The following is a 19931-nucleotide window of genomic DNA, read 5'->3' as shown; positions in this document are numbered from 1 at the left end:
TAAGCTTGTTGATAGGTGATCATTTCTGGCTTAATGATGGAAAATATGCATTTTGACAAATTGCACCAAAATTTTAAGCTAATACTCGTTGCCCGTCATGAAATGTGCCTGTGAAAATTTGCATCAATCCAAAATGTAGTGACATTCTTAGTAAAACTGGTCGTTTAATTGATGTTACGAACATAAAACTGGTTTGGACTAGTGCAGCATATGCAATGCAAAAATAGTAAAAGTCACAATTAAGTGTGCGGGCATCAAAGGAACCTTTCATCTAAAAATTGAGCAACAACTCAAAGTTGAAAGCCTATTATTGTAAACATAGTCTCACAATTGTCACTTGAATGAAGTTATTGTTGGATCGAAAATAATGCAAACACTAATTGGGACAATAGTTCAGCTCCAAAGCTTGAAATTGTAGAAAAACCAAAAGCCTACTGAAGAGGCTCATCACTGCTGCCGAAATCCAATGCTTTCTTCGTATTGTTATCTGCAATTTTCTTCCTTTTGGGCAATGACCCATATTCGCCCATGTCCCTCTCGCCGATATCCATGTACCCACATGCATATATGTCTTCTTCGGACATGTCCTGCCCATATGCATACGGAAGGTATTTAGGTCAACATGCAAATGATGTGGCCCTTTTTTAAAATAATAAGTAGGAACTTGGCAATATAACCAACCTGTTCAGACATGTCATCGTCGCTATAATTTGGGAATGCACAATTCTTCACAATGTACAAATGACATTTCTTTATCCCTTCTAAAGTGTGCAACATTTCATCGACGTCATGCTGGCCTGACATCTTTACCATTCCTTTTGGTGGTACGCACCCAGGCTTGATGTAGTACAAATCTGCTTCCCCTTTGTACCCATGGTAACGCAAATTTTTCACCATTATCTGCCAGTCCACCTTGGCAGGTTCAAGTACTGTCATCATACCAGGTTTCTTGTTGTGGTATGCTTCAGGAACATGAGAAAGTTCTTCGTCCACATGAACAATAAATTGCATTACAACTACCTACATATGGCTCGTTGACATCAGTTTTTGCACAATATTAAAGTGTTCATACGTAGGATGTGCATACCATTTGTAAAACATACTTACGTAGGATGAGATAGATTGCTCTGGTGTACAGATCTCTTGTTCTACCTGTAGAGGTACTGATGAGACAGATTGCTCTGGTGTAGGGATGTCTTGTTGTTCCTGAGCATGCTGTTGATATAAATTGATTTTGATTTGTGTATGGATAATTTAATGAATAATAAGTAAATAATGAAATGTACCTTCGTGCCTGTACTAGCATGGTCTTGCATCATACCCTCTTTCATGCGGATCTCCTCCATCTTGGCCTTGTCATCCTGCTGAGCCTGCTGTGGTTACAAATTGATTTTGCCTTGTGTGTGGATAACATAATGAATAATAATCTTAGTAAATAAAGGAACGTACCTTCAGGCGTGTATTAGCATGGTCTTGTATCGTATTTCCTTCCATGCGGGTCTCCTCCATCTTGGCCTTGTAATCCAGATCATTGCGGTCATGTGGTAAGTTAAGGTCCATGCCCACACGCGTCTGGATGTTATTGAAGCCCATCTTACCACGCTCGAGTTGTAGAACGCGGTCTTGCATTATATTCCCTTCCATGCGGATCTCCTCCATCTTGGTCTTGTGATTCATGTCATTACGCTCCTGCTTCAACATAAGGTCCATGTTTGCACGCGCCTGCATGATATTGAATTCCATCCTGCCACGCTCGAGCTGCATAGCGTGATCCAAGTTCTTACGCTCCTGCTTCAACTTTAGGTCCATATCGTCATGGAAATGCTTCAACCTCTGATCCATGGCTGCACGCTCCTCTTTCATCATCTGTTTCATGGCTGCACGCTCCTCCTTCCTCATGCGGTCCATGGTTGCCCGCTCCTGCTTCAGATTCTTGTCCATCACCTCTCGCTCCCGCTGCATATTCTTGTCCATCTCTTGACGCGCATGATGCAAGTACTTGTCATCATCCACACGGTTGTGCCGTGCCTTTGAATCCCTGGTCCCTATAGAAATCAACAGAACAGTGCTAGTTACAATATGTTTGAAAATTGAAATATCTTTTAATTTGAAACTGTGACTATTCAACACAATGTGGCCGAACTGAAGGTATGGAGTGCTTGGTGCTAGGTCCTAGGTGCACTATATAGATCAAATTACTAACTCCCATACTGCTACATCCAATACTTACCATCTAACAAAAAAAGGTTGATCACATTGAGTATGGATTCAGTTTTGTTTTGTCAACCTAACAGATAATTACAAAATATATTTTGTACTAACACATTTCATGGTCTTGTACGAGCATGCAATTTAGAGAAAGTATTAGATTTCTGTATTTTAGTTTAGTGCATGCGATGTGCCACTAGAAGGATCCGTAGATCGGCCGCCGCGGCACCGTCCGCATCCACCGTATTAATGGAATCTGACTGGTAACAAGAGGGAGGGAAACACCATAGGTGTACATACAGTTCGGTTGCGGAGCACCGGGTCGCCGGACGCGGAGGAGAGGACGTCGCCGGGCGTGGAGGAGAGGGAGCCGCCGCCTGATGAACTGCTCCCGATGGGGTTTGCGTCTATGGTTTGGTTTACGTACGTGGCTGCTAAGTTGGGCTGGCAAGTATATGGGCAATTCTATTACGTATCTGGATTGGGCTGTTAAGTACTATATGGGCTTTTGTGCTCACGTGGATCAAATATCGTAAATATGAAATAACAAAATGTTCTTGTTACTTAAAAGAAACTTTGTCTAAAAAAACACTTAAAAGAAACTAAAAAAAAATCAATTTCTTTTGCACACTGTAGCGGATGGCGGACAACTACAGGCATTACTCGTTAGGACTCACCACTACGGGTAGTCATAGTCCGAAACACCCACCAGTACCGGTAGTGAGGGTCGAGAAAGACCGTTATAGAATTTGCGTGCCAGGAGTTTTGGGTTCGGTATACACATAGTGATGATAGCCAATAAATCTTACTCGTTAGAGCATCTCCAACAGCCGCGCTAAAAGACGCGCACGACACCACCGCGCCACCATGCTGCCTCGCCGCCGGGGAGGTTCGGGCTACCGCGGTGTCCGCGCGTCCGTCCGGCACCTACTCCGCCTCGATTCGGTCGGGCGGCGGCGTGCGCCTCGGCCTCGAAACTTTCGACACCGCCCAGGATGGCGCCCGCGCGTACGACGCTGCGGCGTGGCGCCTCCGATGGTCCTGTTGGGACATGAACTTCACCGACATGGCGACGTGGGAGCGGGCACAGGAGTTGGCGCCTTTCCCACGGCTTGTCACTGACGAGGATCGTCGCAAAACCAGAGGTGGGAGCGCCGTCTTAGCCTGGCCGAGATGGACGAGGAAGCCATGGCGCTGTGTAGGCAACGCTTCCCACAAGACATCATCGACGAGGAACAGTTCTTTGCCTAGAGGAGGGCGGAGAGGGAGGAGAGAAGGAAGGAGCGAGCCGCCTATCGCGAGGATAAGCGAACGCGGAAGGCGATCGCTAAATACAACATCGCGCTAGGAGATGCGTCGTCCTGGGACTCCCGGGACGAGCGGTTCCTTGACGCCTACGCTCAAACGTCAGAGGAGGACATCACCGAGGCAGAGTCCGAGTCGAAGAATGAAGAGAAGTAGTAGTTTTGTATCGTAGAAGTGTATCGTAGAAGCAGGCTATGTGCCGAACTATCTCCATATTTGTATGCTCACAACCAAATATGTACCGAATCGCAGTTCATCAAAGAAAAAAACTAAAATATAGCATGCCTGCTGGAGCGGCTCGGGCGCCCTTTATTTCGCGGCGGCCGCTGGAGCCAGCGCACCGCCGCGCGCAAAACCTGTTGAAGATGCTTTTAGGGACGACTCGTGGTGATAGCATTTTCTGATGACCCATTGTGCTAAAAGGGATCCGGGTAAGTTTGGACCAGAGTATCTCAGAGAAACAAATGTGCAGGACACAAAGAAGTTGTTGGCTATTGGAGAGGTAAGGGTGTTTCCAAGAATGCTCGCATGAATTGATTGCATGCAGTGGCAATGGAAAAACTGCCCCAAAGGTTTGCGGGGAATGTATCAAGGTCACAACAGAGAGGCCATCATCATACTAGAAGCGGTGGCATCACATGCCTTATGGATTTGACATGCTTTCTTTCGAATGCCCCGTTCTCACAATGATGGAGACGCATTGCGCTCGGGTGAGGAGGTGATCCAACATTCTTTTCTTCGATGGCTGTTATGGTGGTGCCGGAGGCAGGTCACAGGTGTTGATGTCAAGCTCAGAGATGTTCTGCTATCTTTTCAGTTCTGTCATGTCGGTCTTTACGTGACTTGTACATTGTTCTTTATGATATGAATGAGACACATATTAGCATGGAAAAAAAAGTTAACACACAATTAGTTTGGCCAAAGAGATCGCCTAAGCCCGCGCTCAAGCCAAAAACAGACGTGGCAGATTCAAAAAAAATGACGTGCCAAAAGAAATGGTGTTTCATCAATCAACCTCTTTCCGACTTTAAAGGCGCCATCCAATTTTTGGCTCGTCGATGGATTAATACTTATCACACCCGTAACGATCGGCCCTCCCAAACTCCACTCCCACCTCCCCATTATCTGCAACAACCTCCGATCCAACTGGCCTAGCCGGCTCCAACGCCGATTCTCCATTCATATTCCAGTCCAGGCGCCTTCTCACGCGCGACCTTCTCCTCCAACACCAGTCCCATCGAACGCCGTTGCCCTGTTCACCGGCTGTAGCGGAGCCGCCGTCCTCACCCACGGGAACGGAGCCGCCGGCGACCGCCCATCCGCGGAATACGACTTCACTGCTTGTTCTGCATCCACACGTTGGATTGAAGGTGAGAATGTCAGCTCATGTCATCAGTTAGAACTAAGGCAACGCATGAGATGATTTAAAACCAAAGAATGGGTTCCGCTTATTCTGTGCATGAACCCATCATGAGATCTTATGGGTTTTCTCTAAAATTTTCTCCGTCACAACATCGTGATCCGCCTCTCTATGCTCGTCGCCAGCATCGAACTCTCTCCGTGGACACTACACGCAGTCAGCTCAAACGCCAACGCCACCCTCCTGACGGGCGCGATCGGAGCCGCCAGCCACACCCAGCCACCCAGGGGATCGGAGCCAGCGGCCACCACCCACCTGGCCTGTGCGATACGACGGTACTGCTTCCTCTTCATCCACCTATTCGCATCACGGTTAGAACGCCTGATATTTTTACACCCCTTAGACAACAGTGAGGTCAATATAATCCAAAACTTTGTATATAAATATCAAATGGCAGAATCATACAGTACATACCACATGTTGTTCATATTAACGACAATAGAGAAAATTTAGTAAGTAATCATTAATCACCGATCAATCTGTGTGGTAAACGTACACCTCTGGAGAGGTAGTAACAAAGAAATAAATAAATTAAATAGCTTATCATAGTAATTTTGTGCTCTTTAAGAAACAAGTGGAACAATTACAGTACGGTACAACCCCATAGCTTATGTTTATTCTCTGAATTGACCCAGTCTCTGTTTGTGCATATTTTCCAGGAATGGCAAGTTCTCCTACAAGTTGTGCCAACACACAATTACCAGACGTAACCAATCAGGTATATTTTTTCCCAGTTAGGTTAAAATCTTTGAAAACACATAGTTCTTTTACCTTTACACGTATTTCAGGATTTTTTGGACGAACTCAGTGTGAAACATGCAAATATGAGGTTAATGTGCTCACCGATAAGGTTCGCGCAAATGATTGATGGATTAGATGACGAGCACTTAAAGGCCATATGCACTCAAACTGGTCTTGGAGGGCTAACAAAGATGAAGTCAGTGTCCCTCCGACGTATTATGTTGGTGCTGCTAGCGAAGAGTTACATCCACGACATGCAGAGTATTCACATTGCTGGTAAGGACATTTCTATAACTCCAACGGATGTCTATCAATTAATGGACCTTCCAATAGAGGGGAAAAATATATATATGGAAATGGGAAAACCAAAAGACGCAAACTTGTTAAGGGCTTATCAAACAGATGGAAGACTTAAGCTGAGTGACCTTGAGGACAAAATTAAAGCCTCCAAAACTCCAGATGATCATTTCATCAGGCGGTTTGTTTTGTATGCTATTGGCATTATTTTAGCACCCACGGTACAGGATTATGTCGACTCCAAATATTTTGTCCTTGATGAAGACGTCGCAAGAATTCCCAAATTTAACTGGGGATGTTTCACACTGGACCATTTGATAACATCCATCAATACTTTTAATTATAAGGATCAAGTCAATCTACAAGGAAATCTAGCTTTGCTCCAAGTAAGTGCTACGACACTAGTTGTCATTCTACTATTATTCGTATGATGCATATATCTTTATCATTGATGTACTAATGTTTCCTATAGTTTTGGTATTGGGAACATGTCAGTGCTGGATCGATTTTGTATTCTCGTATACCCCGTCCATTGATGGCACGGTGGGATGAAGCCACAGGTAAAATAAGAACCGAGGCTTATGATAAAGGAGGCCTATACAACTGATTGGTACCTTTCTAGACTTGACTTCTTTATTTACTATATTTATTTCTTAGTACTGATTCTTTATATCTTTTCAAAGGTTGTCATGAGCATCGGCGATCTGGAGCCAACCAACATTACAAATGACCAGCATACCAAGAAAGATACACATGCGCATGAAGATGCTATCTATCGACCACAACCATGAGGTCAAACTATGAGTATCCAACAAGTAAGTTGCTCGAAGACACATCCTTTTCAATAACATAACAAAGGTCACACCGAACCATACTTATTTTTCTTCGAACAAAACGAGTTGACATTTCTTTTATGCAGATGTACATGATACTTCAAACACATAACGATCTATTTGCCGAACTAGAGAAAAAGTTGGTCAAACAAGTAGTAGAAGTAGAGCACAAATTAGATAAAAGAATAATTACCGTGACCGAAGACGTGATAAACATAAGGGGTAAAATTGCCACTCAACCTAGGTTGTCCAAGCTGGAGGACGAAGTTGGAGACCTGAAAAGGGAAGTTGGAGACCTCAAAAGGGAACTCCAGGTAAGTGATACTACAACATCAATTTTACCCATAACTTCCTATATTTTCATTCTATGCATTTCATGTTACAGGAACTAAGATCCCTAGGTGAAAAAAACAAACAATCAATGACGAAGAATGCATACGTACAGGTGATAACTATGGCCCATCACCTTGGCTAATATGAGCTAATTTCTGTTCATTGACCAACTTCTAATTTTAGGAACAAGAGCAACCAAGCAATGGCAAGTTTTCATCAACTCCTGGATTTGACGCATGGAAAGCACAGACTTCTGCTGGTACACCTAGTGCAAAACCTGTGGTGCAAAACAAGGAGTTGGACCAAGACATCCCACCACGGAAGCCTGTATTCAACAATGATTACGTATTGACAGATGAAGACTATGAGGCTGCAGTTTTCATCTGAGGGAGTCACGACCTTGTTGAGGTAGTTCACATCGAAGACATTGTGCTAACAGTTCATAAACTCAAGCCAAATGTTAGCAAACTATTCTTCATCAATGACGTAAGGCCCATATACTGCAATCTACATCAAGTATTCTAAATTGTGCCATATTACATGACTACAAATTTTGCAGGTTATTAATGCATATGCACACATTAACAATGTTGCAACTGATGCTACATCATTCATTTCCACCGTAGAAAGCAGAATTTTACTAGGTGAATTTGGGGGTATTCCAATGGGATGCAAAAGCCCACATGTTGCTAATGCAGCAAGGAAATTTGTAGGACGCAGAATGGTATGCATGTTTCCTGACTTGTTTAATTGTATATCTTGATTTTCCCTAAATTGAGTCCGCTTTAATTTTCTGCCAGGTACGTGTCCCAATGAATGTGCATAGCATGCACTGGTTATTACTTGTGTTTAATTTAGACAAAGAAGAGATCCAGGTCCTAAACTCCAAGCAAGCATATCGTGACATTGCCAAGGAAACTGCACTGGTAAGCTTGCTCTCTTGTTGCCTCCTACCATCATGTGACACTTTTTTAAAAGCACTAATGCAATCCCTTGAATTACTCCTCATACATCAGGTGGAGTCCATTCAGGCATGTATCAACGAAGCGGTCGAGGATGGCTTGGTAACACCGCCTAAACCCATCAATATTACCCAATGGAAAACCACTTGCTATACTAACATACCACAACAAACGGATGGGTACGTATAGGCAGCTACATGATTCCTCACCTACACTACAATACTTAACTTCAACTTTACATCACAGTTATTCCTGTGGGGCGTACACACTCAAATACATGTTGACATGGGACGGAGATAAAATTACCGAGGATTTCACACAGGTCTGCCAAACACTAAATTACATTTGCAATCATGCACTACCTATGCTTCACCCCTATCCTAACATATGCATCGCTATCTAATTCAGGCAGAAATACATGTTTTCAGCTGGAAAATATGTTCAAGCCTGCTGCGTTCGGATTGCAACAAGCTTCGGAAAAAATCATACAAGAATCTGTTGGGTTTCGTAGTAATTTCAAAAAATTTCCTACGCTCACGCAAGATCATGGTGATGCATAGCAACGAGAGGGGAGAGTATGATCTACGTACCTTGTAGATCGACAACGGAAGCGTTTGGTTGATGTAGTCGTACGTCTCCACGGCCTGACCGATCAAGCACCGAAACTACGGCACCTCCGAGTTCTAGCACACGTTCAGCTCGATGACGATCCTCGGACTCCGATCCAGCAAAGTGTCGGGGAAGAGTTCCGTCAGCACGACGGCGTGGTGACGATATTGATGCACTACCGTCACAGGGCTTCGCCTAAGCACCGCTACAATATTATCGAGGACTATGGTGGCAGGGGGCGCCGCACACGGCTAAGAATAAGATCACGTGGATCAACTTGTGTATCTCTGGGGTTCCCCTGCCTCCGTATATAAAGGACCAAAGGGGGGGTGCGGCCGGCCTAGGAGAGGCGCGCCAGGAGGAGTCCTACTCCCTCTGGGAGTAGGATTCCCCCCCCCCAATCCTAGTTGGAATAGGACTCGCGGAGGGGGGGAAAAGAGAGAGGGGGGGGCCCTCTCCTTGTCCTATTCGGACCAAGGGAGGGGAGGGGCGCGCGGCCCATCTTGGGCTGCCCCTTCTCTTTTCCACTAAGGCCCACTAAGGCCCATATAGCTCCCGGGGGGTTCCGGTAACCTCCCGGTACTCCGGTAAAATCCCGATTTCACCCGGAACACTTCCGATATCCAAACATAGGCTTCCAATATATCAATCTTTATGTCTCGACCATTTCAAGACTCCTCGTCATGTCCGTGATCACATCCGGGACTCCGAACAACCTTCGGTACATCAAAATGTATAAACTCATAATATAACTGTCATCGTAACCTTAAGCGTGCGGACCCTGCGGGTTCGAGAACAATGTAGACATGACCGAGACATGTCTCCGATCAATAACCAATAGCGGAACCTGGATGCTCATATTGGCTCCTACATATTCTACGAAGATCTTTTATTGGTCAGACCGCATAACAACATACGTTGTTCCCTTTGTCATCGGTATGTTACTTGCCCGAGATTCGATCGTCGGTATCCTATACCTAGTTCAATCTCGTTACCGGCAAGTCTCTTTACTCGTTCTGTAATACATCATCCCGCAACTAACTCATTAGTTGCAATACTTGCAAGGCTTAAATGATGTGCATTACCGAGAGGGCCCAGAGATACCTCTCCGACAATCGGAGTGACAAATCCTAATCTCGAAATACGCCAACCCAACATGTACCTTTGGAGACACCTGTAGAGCTCCTTTATAATCACCCAGTTACGTTGTGACGTTTGGTAGCACACAAAGTGTTCCTCCGGCAAACGGGAGTTGCATAATCTCATAGTCATAGGAACATGTATAAGTCATGAAGAAAGCAATAGCAACATACTAAACTATCGGGTGCTAAGCTAATGGAATGGGTCATGTCAATCAGATCATTCAACTAATGATGTGATCCCGTTAATCAAATAACAACTCTTTGTCCATGGTTAGGAAACATAACCATCTTTGATCAACAAGCTAGTCTATTAGAGGCATACTAGTGACACTCTGTTTGTCTATGTATTCACACATGTATTATGTTTCCGGTTAATACAATTCTAGCATGAATAATAAACTTTTATCATGATATAAGGAAATAAATAATAACTTTATTATTGCCTCTAGGGCATATTTCCTTCAGAATCCTATAACGGTAAGTTCTACACAACTAGCATTTCATGTCATGTAGTTCCTACCTTTCATGATTGCACGTAACACACCACTATTTCCTCTATAGAGGGACGAGTACGAAGCCAGCATTCCAGAGGAACGAAAAGGTGCAGACGACGATGTCACGATTGTCACCAACCCTGATGTTACAAAAAAACCCAGAGACATCCGGTGCCCCAAAGCGTAAACGTGGACGCCCGAGGAAGAATGACCCTCCAAGTGATCCAGTGAAACAACAATTTGACACCAAGACTATCGCTAAATAAGTGGAGTTCAAAAGAGGCAAGCGCAAACCATCAAACGCCGTGTCCAGCCCATTCCTAAAGCCATGAATGGGCTACACGGAGAGGCACTTCAAGGGCAGTTCCAAATGATTGATCTTCATAGCATGTTCTTTGAATTAAAGGCTACACTTATGTTATGATGTTTTTGCATTTTATTTGTATGCTTATTTCCATATAAATGCTTGACTTTTCATTGGCTCTTTTTTTAAGTATACAGTTCTGGTTTAAGTGGATGATGATTATGGCTGAGGCAGGGTAATTAAGGAAGAAAAATCATAGCATATAGAACACATGACCAATGATGTAAATATCATGGTTACACTACTATGTCTCACATCACGAGTTGAGTGGGACATTATTACCTCGCCAGCAAAAGGAACAGAATCAATAATGCAGCTAGCTTGATGGATTACTTCGGTCCACTCCACAAGAAAAATTACAGGCTGCAGCACCAGCAGTCAATGCACACACAGAACCGTATTGTCAAATGTCAGCCTCTCCTGCAGAAAAGAAGAAAGAATAGCATCAAGAACACCATGTACCATTTTATACTGATATAGACATCTGACAAGAGTTGGTACATTGCAGCTCGTGTTTTGCTTCGAATGTAATGCGATACATTGAGGTAACAAATTTACAACTAATAAATCTAGGCCTAAGTCTGTTGGGTAACAATACCGTAACAGGTGTCACATCTAGCTTTACTCTAACAGAGTTCTGGTACTAACTAGACAGCTAGGACAACAATAAGAAAAACTAGACAGCTAGGACAACAATAAGAACCAGGCAACCAACAAACAGATGCTAAACTTGCTCATTGGCAAAATAGGTTGTGCACGCGAACATGACAGAGAGAACTAAAATAGGGGCCATACTTATTCTGTTCCATGCTAAAGGTGACTGCAATATTTGTCGACAATGATTATGGATGAGGCATGGGAATGCACATGTGGCAATGCGTGCAAAGCAGGCAAAAAATTCATATAAAGCAACCATCCTTCCAAATTGAGCCAATTTTGCTTTTCCAAGATGTCCATTCAATACGGTGGCATACACCGCCTAAATATACAAAATTCCTAACTAATTTTAATGGGAAATGGCAATAGTCCAGTGGCATAATCACATAATCACAAGAACAGTGTCTGAATCTCCTACTGTAACTGTATTTCATAGCACAAAGGTTCTGAATCCATCAACTTGCAAGTTATATTCCAATGAAAAGTATTACCTACTTACTCTAATCACTACCTACTGACTCCAACCACTGTAGTCAAAAGGAGGGGGAAATAACTGCTGCTCCAAGATATGCAATCATCAGTCCTCCAGATGATTTCTGCCTCCTCCACATATCCTGTTGTATCCTGGATGTCGGGACCTTGCCGCTCCTCACGGTCCTCTTTTATCTTTTCTATGCGCTTTTGCATCGATCTCATGTTATGTGGCATCTTATTCTTCTTCATCGTGGCTGCCCACTGCAAGAGGTACAATGTAGTGTGTCAGTACCATGGAAGGCTTGAAAGGGGCGGAGATGGCAGTACAAACTAGTTTAAATCAGGTGCTTGACAAAAACAGTGCATAAACTGATATTACACTTGGGATAACAGACTAGTTTTACTTCACTTTCCCCTCAATCAAATGATGATATTTGTTGACATAGCTTACTATTGGTGAAACATAAGAAGGCAGGGACATTTAGGAACGAAATGGCGGTCTTGGCATCAACAAGTACATGTAGCTTTTACTTAACATCGACTCAAAGATCAACTCCAACAGTGAGGTTCAGATCTACTTCACTACATAAAAAAAGTTTTAGATGTAGTTCATTATCTAAAAATATTATTATGTTATTAAACAACATCATTCATATCAACATTGATAGTGACCAAATCAACAGAATCCATACCAGGTTGAGGTAGGTTTCATCTTCAAAATCTTCAAGCATGTCGGCATCCATAAGTCGCTTCAGCCACAACAGCATGGACTTATGCTTGATAGACTCTCTCTCAGCGTCGCCGAGCACAACCTCCACCGACTCTATTACGACCTTGATGACTGTCAAGGCGAGCATGCACCCGAGTGCCACCCCGACTGTCGACATGGCTCGTGCCTGCTGAGTTGGGCTATGTGCTGAATATAGTGGATTTGTCATTGAAGCTCCGGCCCTTATCAATCTAACAAAGCATTGGAAGCAAAAAAAATCGAATCAGCAACTGCAGAATCAGTCATGACCTGTTTTACAGAATACAGATATCACAGACTAGCAAATAATCAAGTCAATTAATAATATTTATAAAATCTTAGACAAAAGGGAGTTGCCCGCCTACTCCATTAAGCATAAGGAAGCAACATTCAGAATTTAGTTACATGTCCACTGTATAAATCTCATGTGCTTCGTCAGATACTTTTACAGATTCAAACTAGTAACCAGAACTGAAGAGTAATGCAAAGCCGTGAACTTGAAAGGAATAAGGTAGAGTAAGAGATATGGACCTGTGACGGTGCTGCGCCGGGCTCTCCACAGATCCGGCCTGGATTACGCCGATGGCAGCGTGATCCGGCAAGGTCAAGTGCCTCTTGGACGCCCAGTAGCCCACTCGAAGCAGCTCACCATCACTCCGCCGGAGTTGGCCATGATGTCCGGTAGGATCAGCATGCCCTTCTTTGCCAGAATCTACACCACAAACATGAACATTTCTCTGCTGTCAGTCAATGTGTGAATGTGTCAACAAATTCAGCATAGTTTTATGGCAAAATGTTGGTGTTCTTGCCTCGTCGGCCTCGGGGTCTGTTGGGTGGTTAACAGCCTCAATGATGTACTTTGCTTTGATGGCATCAGCATTGTCCCTAGTAGAAGAAGATAATCGAACGGACTTTTTATTAACAAAAATGTATTCAGATACACAAAAAATAACAGCCACGAGGATACTTTAACTGAGCTTCTGAGCAGTAATCTGATAAAGATTGGATGAAGTGAGATGGGACGAGGAAATAGAAGATTACTTGTTTATGACTCCTCCCAGAGCTGCCGGGATGAGCACGTCGCACTCTTCCGTGAGCAGCGAGGTCGGGTCGACGACGTCGCCTCCGTCAAAGCCCTTGATCCCGCGGTTCTCTGCCGAGTGCTTCATCAGCTTGGCTATGTCAATGCCATTAGAGTTCTTGACAGCCCCTGTGACATCTCTGATGGAGACCACCTTGCCACCAGCTTCAGTGATCAATTGGGCAGCCCAAGAGCCAATATTGCCAAATACCTGAAAAAGGCAAGAAGATAATAATTGCTCATCTGTGCAAATGTAGATGAAGAAACAGAGTTCTGGCCTTGCTCCACAATGTATGGCGCCATTGTACACAACGATTATTACTAGCATTGTGTAGGCATGCTTGTATATATTTGGCAGAATATATTACTTGTGGGTGCTCATTGTGTGCTCCTTTCCCCTTTAATTTCAGCGCGTGAGGTGGGAGATTAGAAAGATACTGACATATCAAGCACAGAGCTTTGCAATTGCCACTGATGGTGTCTCCATTGTAAGCCTAAGCTTTGACAAGATGCTTGTCTCTAAATTATAAATGGGAAACATCTTAGCTTTGCGTGAAAATTAAAGAGATTGGCAAAAATTTCTCTGGCATTTTAAATGCGCAAAAGACCGAAGAAAAAGCAAATAATCTTAGTGAGTTCAGATAAAACAGATAATTACCTTAAGAAGAGTTCAATTGCAATTATCTAGTTGGATAAAGTTTAATTTATGCTAAAGGCCTTGTGAACGATACTACTTAAGATTTGCATGCTAGATCATGGCTCTTACTCCTAAAATCATTGGCAAGTGCTGATAACAAAATAAAAATGTTCTTACTTGCTACCATTAAAAAAAGGATTTGTGTACAAGATTTTGATCTTAATGCCTGTTCTTCATTTCTGCAAGCTTATATGGTACATAAAAATTCAAAACAAGAGGAGTATAGCTAACCTAAAACTGTTATAGATCAATTCAAGAATCATATTCTTTTCTTAGAGATAAGGGGCACACCCCTTGGTTTCATTTTATTTGAATGCAAGCACAAGTGCACAAGCAGTGTGATTTCTCGGATGCCAGCACAGGTGCAACCATCAGACTCCAAAAACAATTGAAAAAATTGTAGTGACAGCCACAGGTCGGCCAGAGTACAATCAGAATCATCAGCCAAATAAATGTCACTAAACAGGAGCGTTTGAAGATAGAGCATCAGGAAAGATGGAAAATCACAACATGAGTCCTCCGCAAAGATAGGACATCGTTACCACTGACGCAACGCATCAAACTTGCTTGCAGTTAAGAATCATTGAATCAAAATAAAAGTGTATATCTATAATTGAAGTTCACACACACTACAATTACATGTATCAGGATAACTGCATAGCTCCCCATGTGCATCAATCGACAAAGCACAAATCAAATCAATACATGTCGGGATCAACATAGGGGATGAAGGGGGGGGGGGGGGGGGGGGGGGGGGGGGGGGGGGGGGAGGGCGTACGTACCATGTCGGGCAGGATAACATGCAGTCCGGCGGGGCCGGTGTCAACCTGGGCGACCTCGACCAGCAGCGGCGACTGCAGTGTTGGTAAGGTCGACGACTAGATGCAGGAGTTGGGGACGACCTCGTCCGGGCACGGCTGCTCCCCCTCCTTCCGGTGACGCCGCTGAAGATGCCGCCGCCACGACCACCCGCCTCCTCCGCTGAAGATGCCGCCGCCGCTGCTGAACATGGACGCCGATCTGGTCGATGACTCAGTGAGGAGCGGGGAGGAGAAGGCACAGGAGAAGCGGCTGAGCCGGCGGCGCAGCGACCGGCAGAGGAGGAGGCGCGGAGGAGGGGGGAGAAGCGTGCGGCGGCGTAGCGACACGGCAGAGGAGGAGGCGCGGAGAGGGGATCGACAGAGGGGGAAGAAGCGTGCGTGGCTAGGTTTCTTTTTCCTTTTCTCCCAGCGCTGCACACTAAATTGGACGAATCTACCCTTTTGAAAAATGATTAGCCCCACCATAATCTTGTAATGGTCCCACAGTTATTTGTAATTTCATGTAATTTTACTCTCGTAACTCCTATTTCTCCACCGTTTGATCGTAGTGATGGACGGCCCCTAAATTAAATCCTCCAGAGAAACATCACACCTCTCCCCGTCATGAGGCTCTACCTCAATGGTAGGCATGTCGAAGGCCTTCATCATGCGTTGCACATTGGAACCAGATGGATCCTCACCCATTGAGCAATAGATGTGCAGGGGGGTGCACATCAATTGTCGAGGTGTAGCCACTAATGCAGGGAAGCAAGATCAAAACCTTGGAGCACATGGTGTCGTCAAAACTTTTAGAATTTGAAGTTCTAGTCACTTTTTATTCACGTCTTTCCCCGCATGTCACTAACCTCTTCATTGTCATCTTCCGCCATGCTTCATCCCACAATTTGCGGTTTGCCTACCTATAATGGTTTTTTTCCATAGTGTTTTCTTCTCTTTGTGTTGATACCACATGATAGGTACGAGGGTGTCCCAATCTTTTGATGAGAGCACGATACTTGATTTGGATGGAGAACTTTGATGGCCCGACTACACTTAAAACTAGACGATGCACTTTAGCAAAAACTAAACCGGTCTCCTTGGGGTTATTGACCATGGCAGAGCATTACCAACCTGACCACAAAGGTTATTCCTGTAGGCAATCAAGAGCATACAAGAATATGACAAGGGCAACCCGGATATTGCGGATATAGATGAAATAGTTGGTGAATTGAGGTTTCGAAAGATGCTTAGTACAAGATGTCTCGTCGATTCTCATCTATATGAATGTGTGTAGCAACATTAAAACTAAACCAAAAGAAATGTTGCAAGGCTGGTCTATCTATATAAGACCAAGGGTGGCTACCAATGCCAAGGGGGCGGATACAAGTCCTTGGACCTAAGTGGGTGTGACGCAATGCCTTCTGACCAAGTTTTCGTGACATCATCATATTGTTTTGGAAATGTTCTTCACACTAAAATGGAATTTTGAGGTGTGATGATACCGCTAGAAAGTGCACGAGCTCAAGTTTATAAAAAGTCTAAGATCACCTAATTTGAGTCTAGATGTGATAGTTCTCATTGTTTGAAGTCATGCATGCACTAGTAATTCGAACCAGAGTCCAGAACGTGTGAAACATGATATGTAGCTTCTCTTGGACCCAAAGTAACGAGGGAAAAATTCTTATACGACACTAAAGTATGTACCTTTGCTTGACCATCAAGTCTTAACGAAATGTATAGTTTTGGTCATATCCCGTGATGTCCACATCAAGCGCCATCAAGGTGCTCGAGAAATACCTTCGTCATCAATATGCTCCGGTGAGCGTTCTATTTGCTGTCCTCCTTTATATGTGGCTTTGTAAGCCATTGTAGGTACAATCTTGCGGTGAGGAAGTGGTTCAAGGTAATTATGTATATAGGCAGGCTTTGCCCTAGATCTAGTGTGCCGCGGGCCCTTTAGCCGATGGGCCCAACTATTCTTCAATGAGCGAGTGGTCATTGGATGGTGGAAGGTAAGGTGGACTAACTGGATGTGGGCAAAGAGTGCGAGACGAAGTCGGACGAAGGCCTTATCTCCGACACTAGCTGGCAACGACAACACGATGACACCGCCGGTGTCACTACCTTCTTGAAGGTGTTGCTTTAGTGACGTGCTTCATTCTCCTTCCTGACCCTGTGATGCGGGATAAACCTAAGACCCGTTCTCGGGTCAAACGATGGTGAGGCTCTATCGTGTCCCTCTTAGGGCATCATCCTTGTAGTCAAACAAAGCGACGAGTGGCGAGTGTGTTGGGATGATGCCTGCCCCAGTGTCATCGAACGTATTTTCGTAGTAACTATGATGAGAATAATGTCGCGGTTGTGGTAGTCGGCTACTCAACGTGTCCCCAAGGTCGTCATGGCTAGTTTGTTGTCGTGGAATCGTAGTTCCGACGGCATCTGTGCTGTGACAACGACACGGGTGATCTTTCGCGGCACCAAGCTTGCATTTTTCTACTTTGTAGCCCACTTTCAAAATTGGAGCCACCTTGCTGCCAGCGCATATGACCGACTATTTGGATTATCTTAGCGTGGTTTCATAGATCTGCTTACGTGAGGGCTTCGTCGGAGGTCGTTTTTTTTATGCAATCACATCCTCTTGCTCGAAGAGTGATGAGAATGGCGCTTGTGTGCAACCTAAGCAATGTATTTCTTCTCGACGGTGTGCACGGTGTATCGATCTGTTGCGAGCCAGGTCGGCTGTGCATGTCCCAGAGGCTGTCATGTTCCACGATGCCCAGTGTACAAATACACATAAGAATGCTACTCTCTTCGTAAACTAATATAAGAGCGTTTAGATCATTAAAGTAGTAATCTAAAGTATTCCCTCTGTTCACTTTTATAAGACCTTGAAGACATTCCAGACAATGTATAAAACAACCCATTCTGAGCTGCCTGAAATGACTTACAAAAATGAACGGAGGGAGTAGTAGTAATATAAGAGTAGTTTACAGAGGAAGTACTACTGTTTTCAGGAAAAAAATCATGCAATAAAACTTTTGCGGTTTTGCCTCCGAAGAAATACTTCACGCTCCACTCTCAACGTTTGAGATTCCCACGCACGAGCTCAGAATTAATGGATCACCGAGTCTGTCAGATCACCCAGCCCCAGAACACTGAACACACCATGCAGAACCCAAGGCGACCCAGCAGCCCCTTAATCTTCCTTCCCACGTCGTGCGTCTTCAACCCCTCGCCGGGACGGTTCGATTTGCACTGGATGGGACTCCACACCTCACGCTTTGCCGGTTCTTGTCACTCTCAAACACACACCCGTAGCCGTGGCCTTGCTCTCGCGGGTGAAAAGGAATGGCGCCGCCGGTGGTGGAGGTGGCGCCTGTCGTGGAGGGGAAGAAGGTTGGCCGGGTGAAGTGGGTAAAGCATTATTCCTCTTCGCAGAGCATCCTGATCGTCGGCGACGGTGACCTCTCCTTTTCGCGGGCGCTCGCCACGGCCTTCGGCTCCGGAGATTGCATCGTCGCCACATCCCTGGACTCCTACAGTACGATATCCTTTCCGATTTGACGTTTTCTCTTACTGCTCGATCGTACATATGGTAGTGAGTAGTGATGTTAATTAGTGTGTTTATTCAAAAAAAGGTTAATTAGTGTGCCTTTGTGGTCGTTTCTATGCTAGTACTAATTTATTCTCCCTTGCGCCAATTCTTGCTGGCAATCACGTTTGATGTACAGGTGATCTAATTGGCATGTATAGCCAAGCGGAATCAAATGTCAAGGAGCTGAAGAGGATGGGCGCCACGGTCTTGCATGGCGTCGATGTGAAAAACACGAAGAAACACGTTGATCTCAAGTTTACTCGGTTCGAACGGATTATCTTCAATTTGCCCCATGCTGGGTTTATAGGAGAGGAGACTCAAGCGCATATGATCAGGTATGGGTACCCTCCCGCTGTTTTTTTTTCCAGTCAGGTCATCGTAATATATGTACCATTTGCTGATAATCTTTGGTTAACTCCTGGATTTCTGCCGTTACTGTCATGACTTTCTTCTTTGGACTTGTAGCGCGCATCAGGTGCTGGTGAGGAGGTTCTTCCGCAATGCAAGCCATCTTCTTCATCCTGACGGTGAGATCCATGTTAGCCACAAGACAGGGGAGCGTTACAACAGATGGGAGATTGAAGAGCTGGCCTCTGAGTTTTCACTTGTTATGTTCAAGTCGCTCGTCTTCCGGAAGGAAGATTACCCCGGATATAACCAGAAGAGAGGAGATGGCGAAAGGTGTGACCAAGAATTCCCTCTGCGTAATGGCTGCACTTTCATGTTCTCGCTCACTCCCTCTGTTTTTTCGTTGGTTCTGTGACTGGGGACTGGAGTCTGGCTCAGTAAGCTGCCTCCCCGTTATTCCAGCCTTTGAGCTGCTCTGTCTGCTGTCCATTAACAGTATGAAAGATATTTTTTATGTGGTGATGAGAACTGCCTACGCTACTCATGTTCTCTTGTGTGGAGCAGTTTGCATGTGCCTTTCTCGTGGTTTCTGTTCTGTTCGAACATTTGCCTGGATAACTTTTTTTCTGGACCCTGATAAGTGTCACATGTGTGCCACGAAACAATTCCGCCATGACGTTTTTTGATAGCAACTTAGTTACCTGGGCAATTTTAGTTGTGAAGCATGACAACTTTCTGTTTGGATGGCAAGTTTCAGTGTTTTTAGGTTTTTTTATGACAATTTTAGTTGTAAAAACGTCAAGGCGGTTTTACTTCGTGCCAC

The 19931-nt window shown here is 44.6% G+C and overlaps 2 protein-coding genes and 1 long non-coding RNA gene across 15 annotated transcripts; 1 reads left to right on the top strand and 2 right to left on the bottom strand.

Moving 5' to 3' along the window:
* Positions 1–201: 201 nt before the first annotated feature.
* LOC123104098 (uncharacterized) lies at positions 202–13297 on the bottom strand. Of its 13 annotated transcripts, none has more exons than XM_044525828.1 (11): positions 13119–13297; positions 12532–12799; positions 11857–12100; positions 10991–11128; positions 6998–7079; positions 1599–2045; positions 1450–1523; positions 1287–1373; positions 1108–1206; positions 682–1020; positions 202–587 (listed from the first exon to the last, which is right to left on the bottom strand). In XM_044525828.1, exons 6-11 carry the CDS (start codon positions 1972–1974, stop codon positions 432–434), a joined length of 1131 nt encoding a protein of 376 aa, XP_044381763.1. In that variant the 5' UTR covers positions 1975–2045; positions 6998–7079; positions 10991–11128; positions 11857–12100; positions 12532–12799; positions 13119–13297; the 3' UTR covers positions 202–431. The 13 variants fall into 13 exon arrangements, 3 of the variants coding, with proteins under 3 accessions (XP_044381763.1, XP_044381764.1, XP_044381762.1); XM_044525829.1 differs by having other exon boundaries at positions 1287–1361; XM_044525827.1 differs by having other exon boundaries at positions 1287–1361; positions 1450–2045.
* Positions 13298–13395: 98 nt separating this feature from the next.
* Positions 13396–15584, bottom strand: LOC123104100 (uncharacterized). The gene is made up of 3 exons (XR_006450139.1): positions 15148–15584; positions 13629–13879; positions 13396–13472 (listed from the first exon to the last, which is right to left on the bottom strand). It is a non-coding gene; the product is annotated as an uncharacterized lncRNA (long non-coding RNA).
* A 2929-nt stretch (positions 15585–18513) lies between these two features.
* LOC123101407 (heavy metal-associated isoprenylated plant protein 41-like) lies at positions 18514–19523 on the top strand. The gene is made up of 3 exons (XM_044522873.1): positions 18514–18706; positions 18897–19095; positions 19226–19523. The coding sequence occupies exons 1-3, from the start codon at positions 18514–18516 to the stop codon at positions 19521–19523; spliced, it is 690 nt and encodes a 229-aa protein (XP_044378808.1).
* Positions 19524–19931: the final 408 nt, after the last annotated feature.

This window comes from Triticum aestivum, chromosome 5A (assembly GCF_018294505.1).
Source record: "Triticum aestivum cultivar Chinese Spring chromosome 5A, IWGSC CS RefSeq v2.1, whole genome shotgun sequence".
NCBI classification, from domain to species: Eukaryota; Viridiplantae; Streptophyta; class Magnoliopsida; order Poales; family Poaceae; genus Triticum; species Triticum aestivum.
Note: the sequence above shows the minus strand (reverse complement) of the source record. Positions and strands in the feature narration are given on the sequence as shown.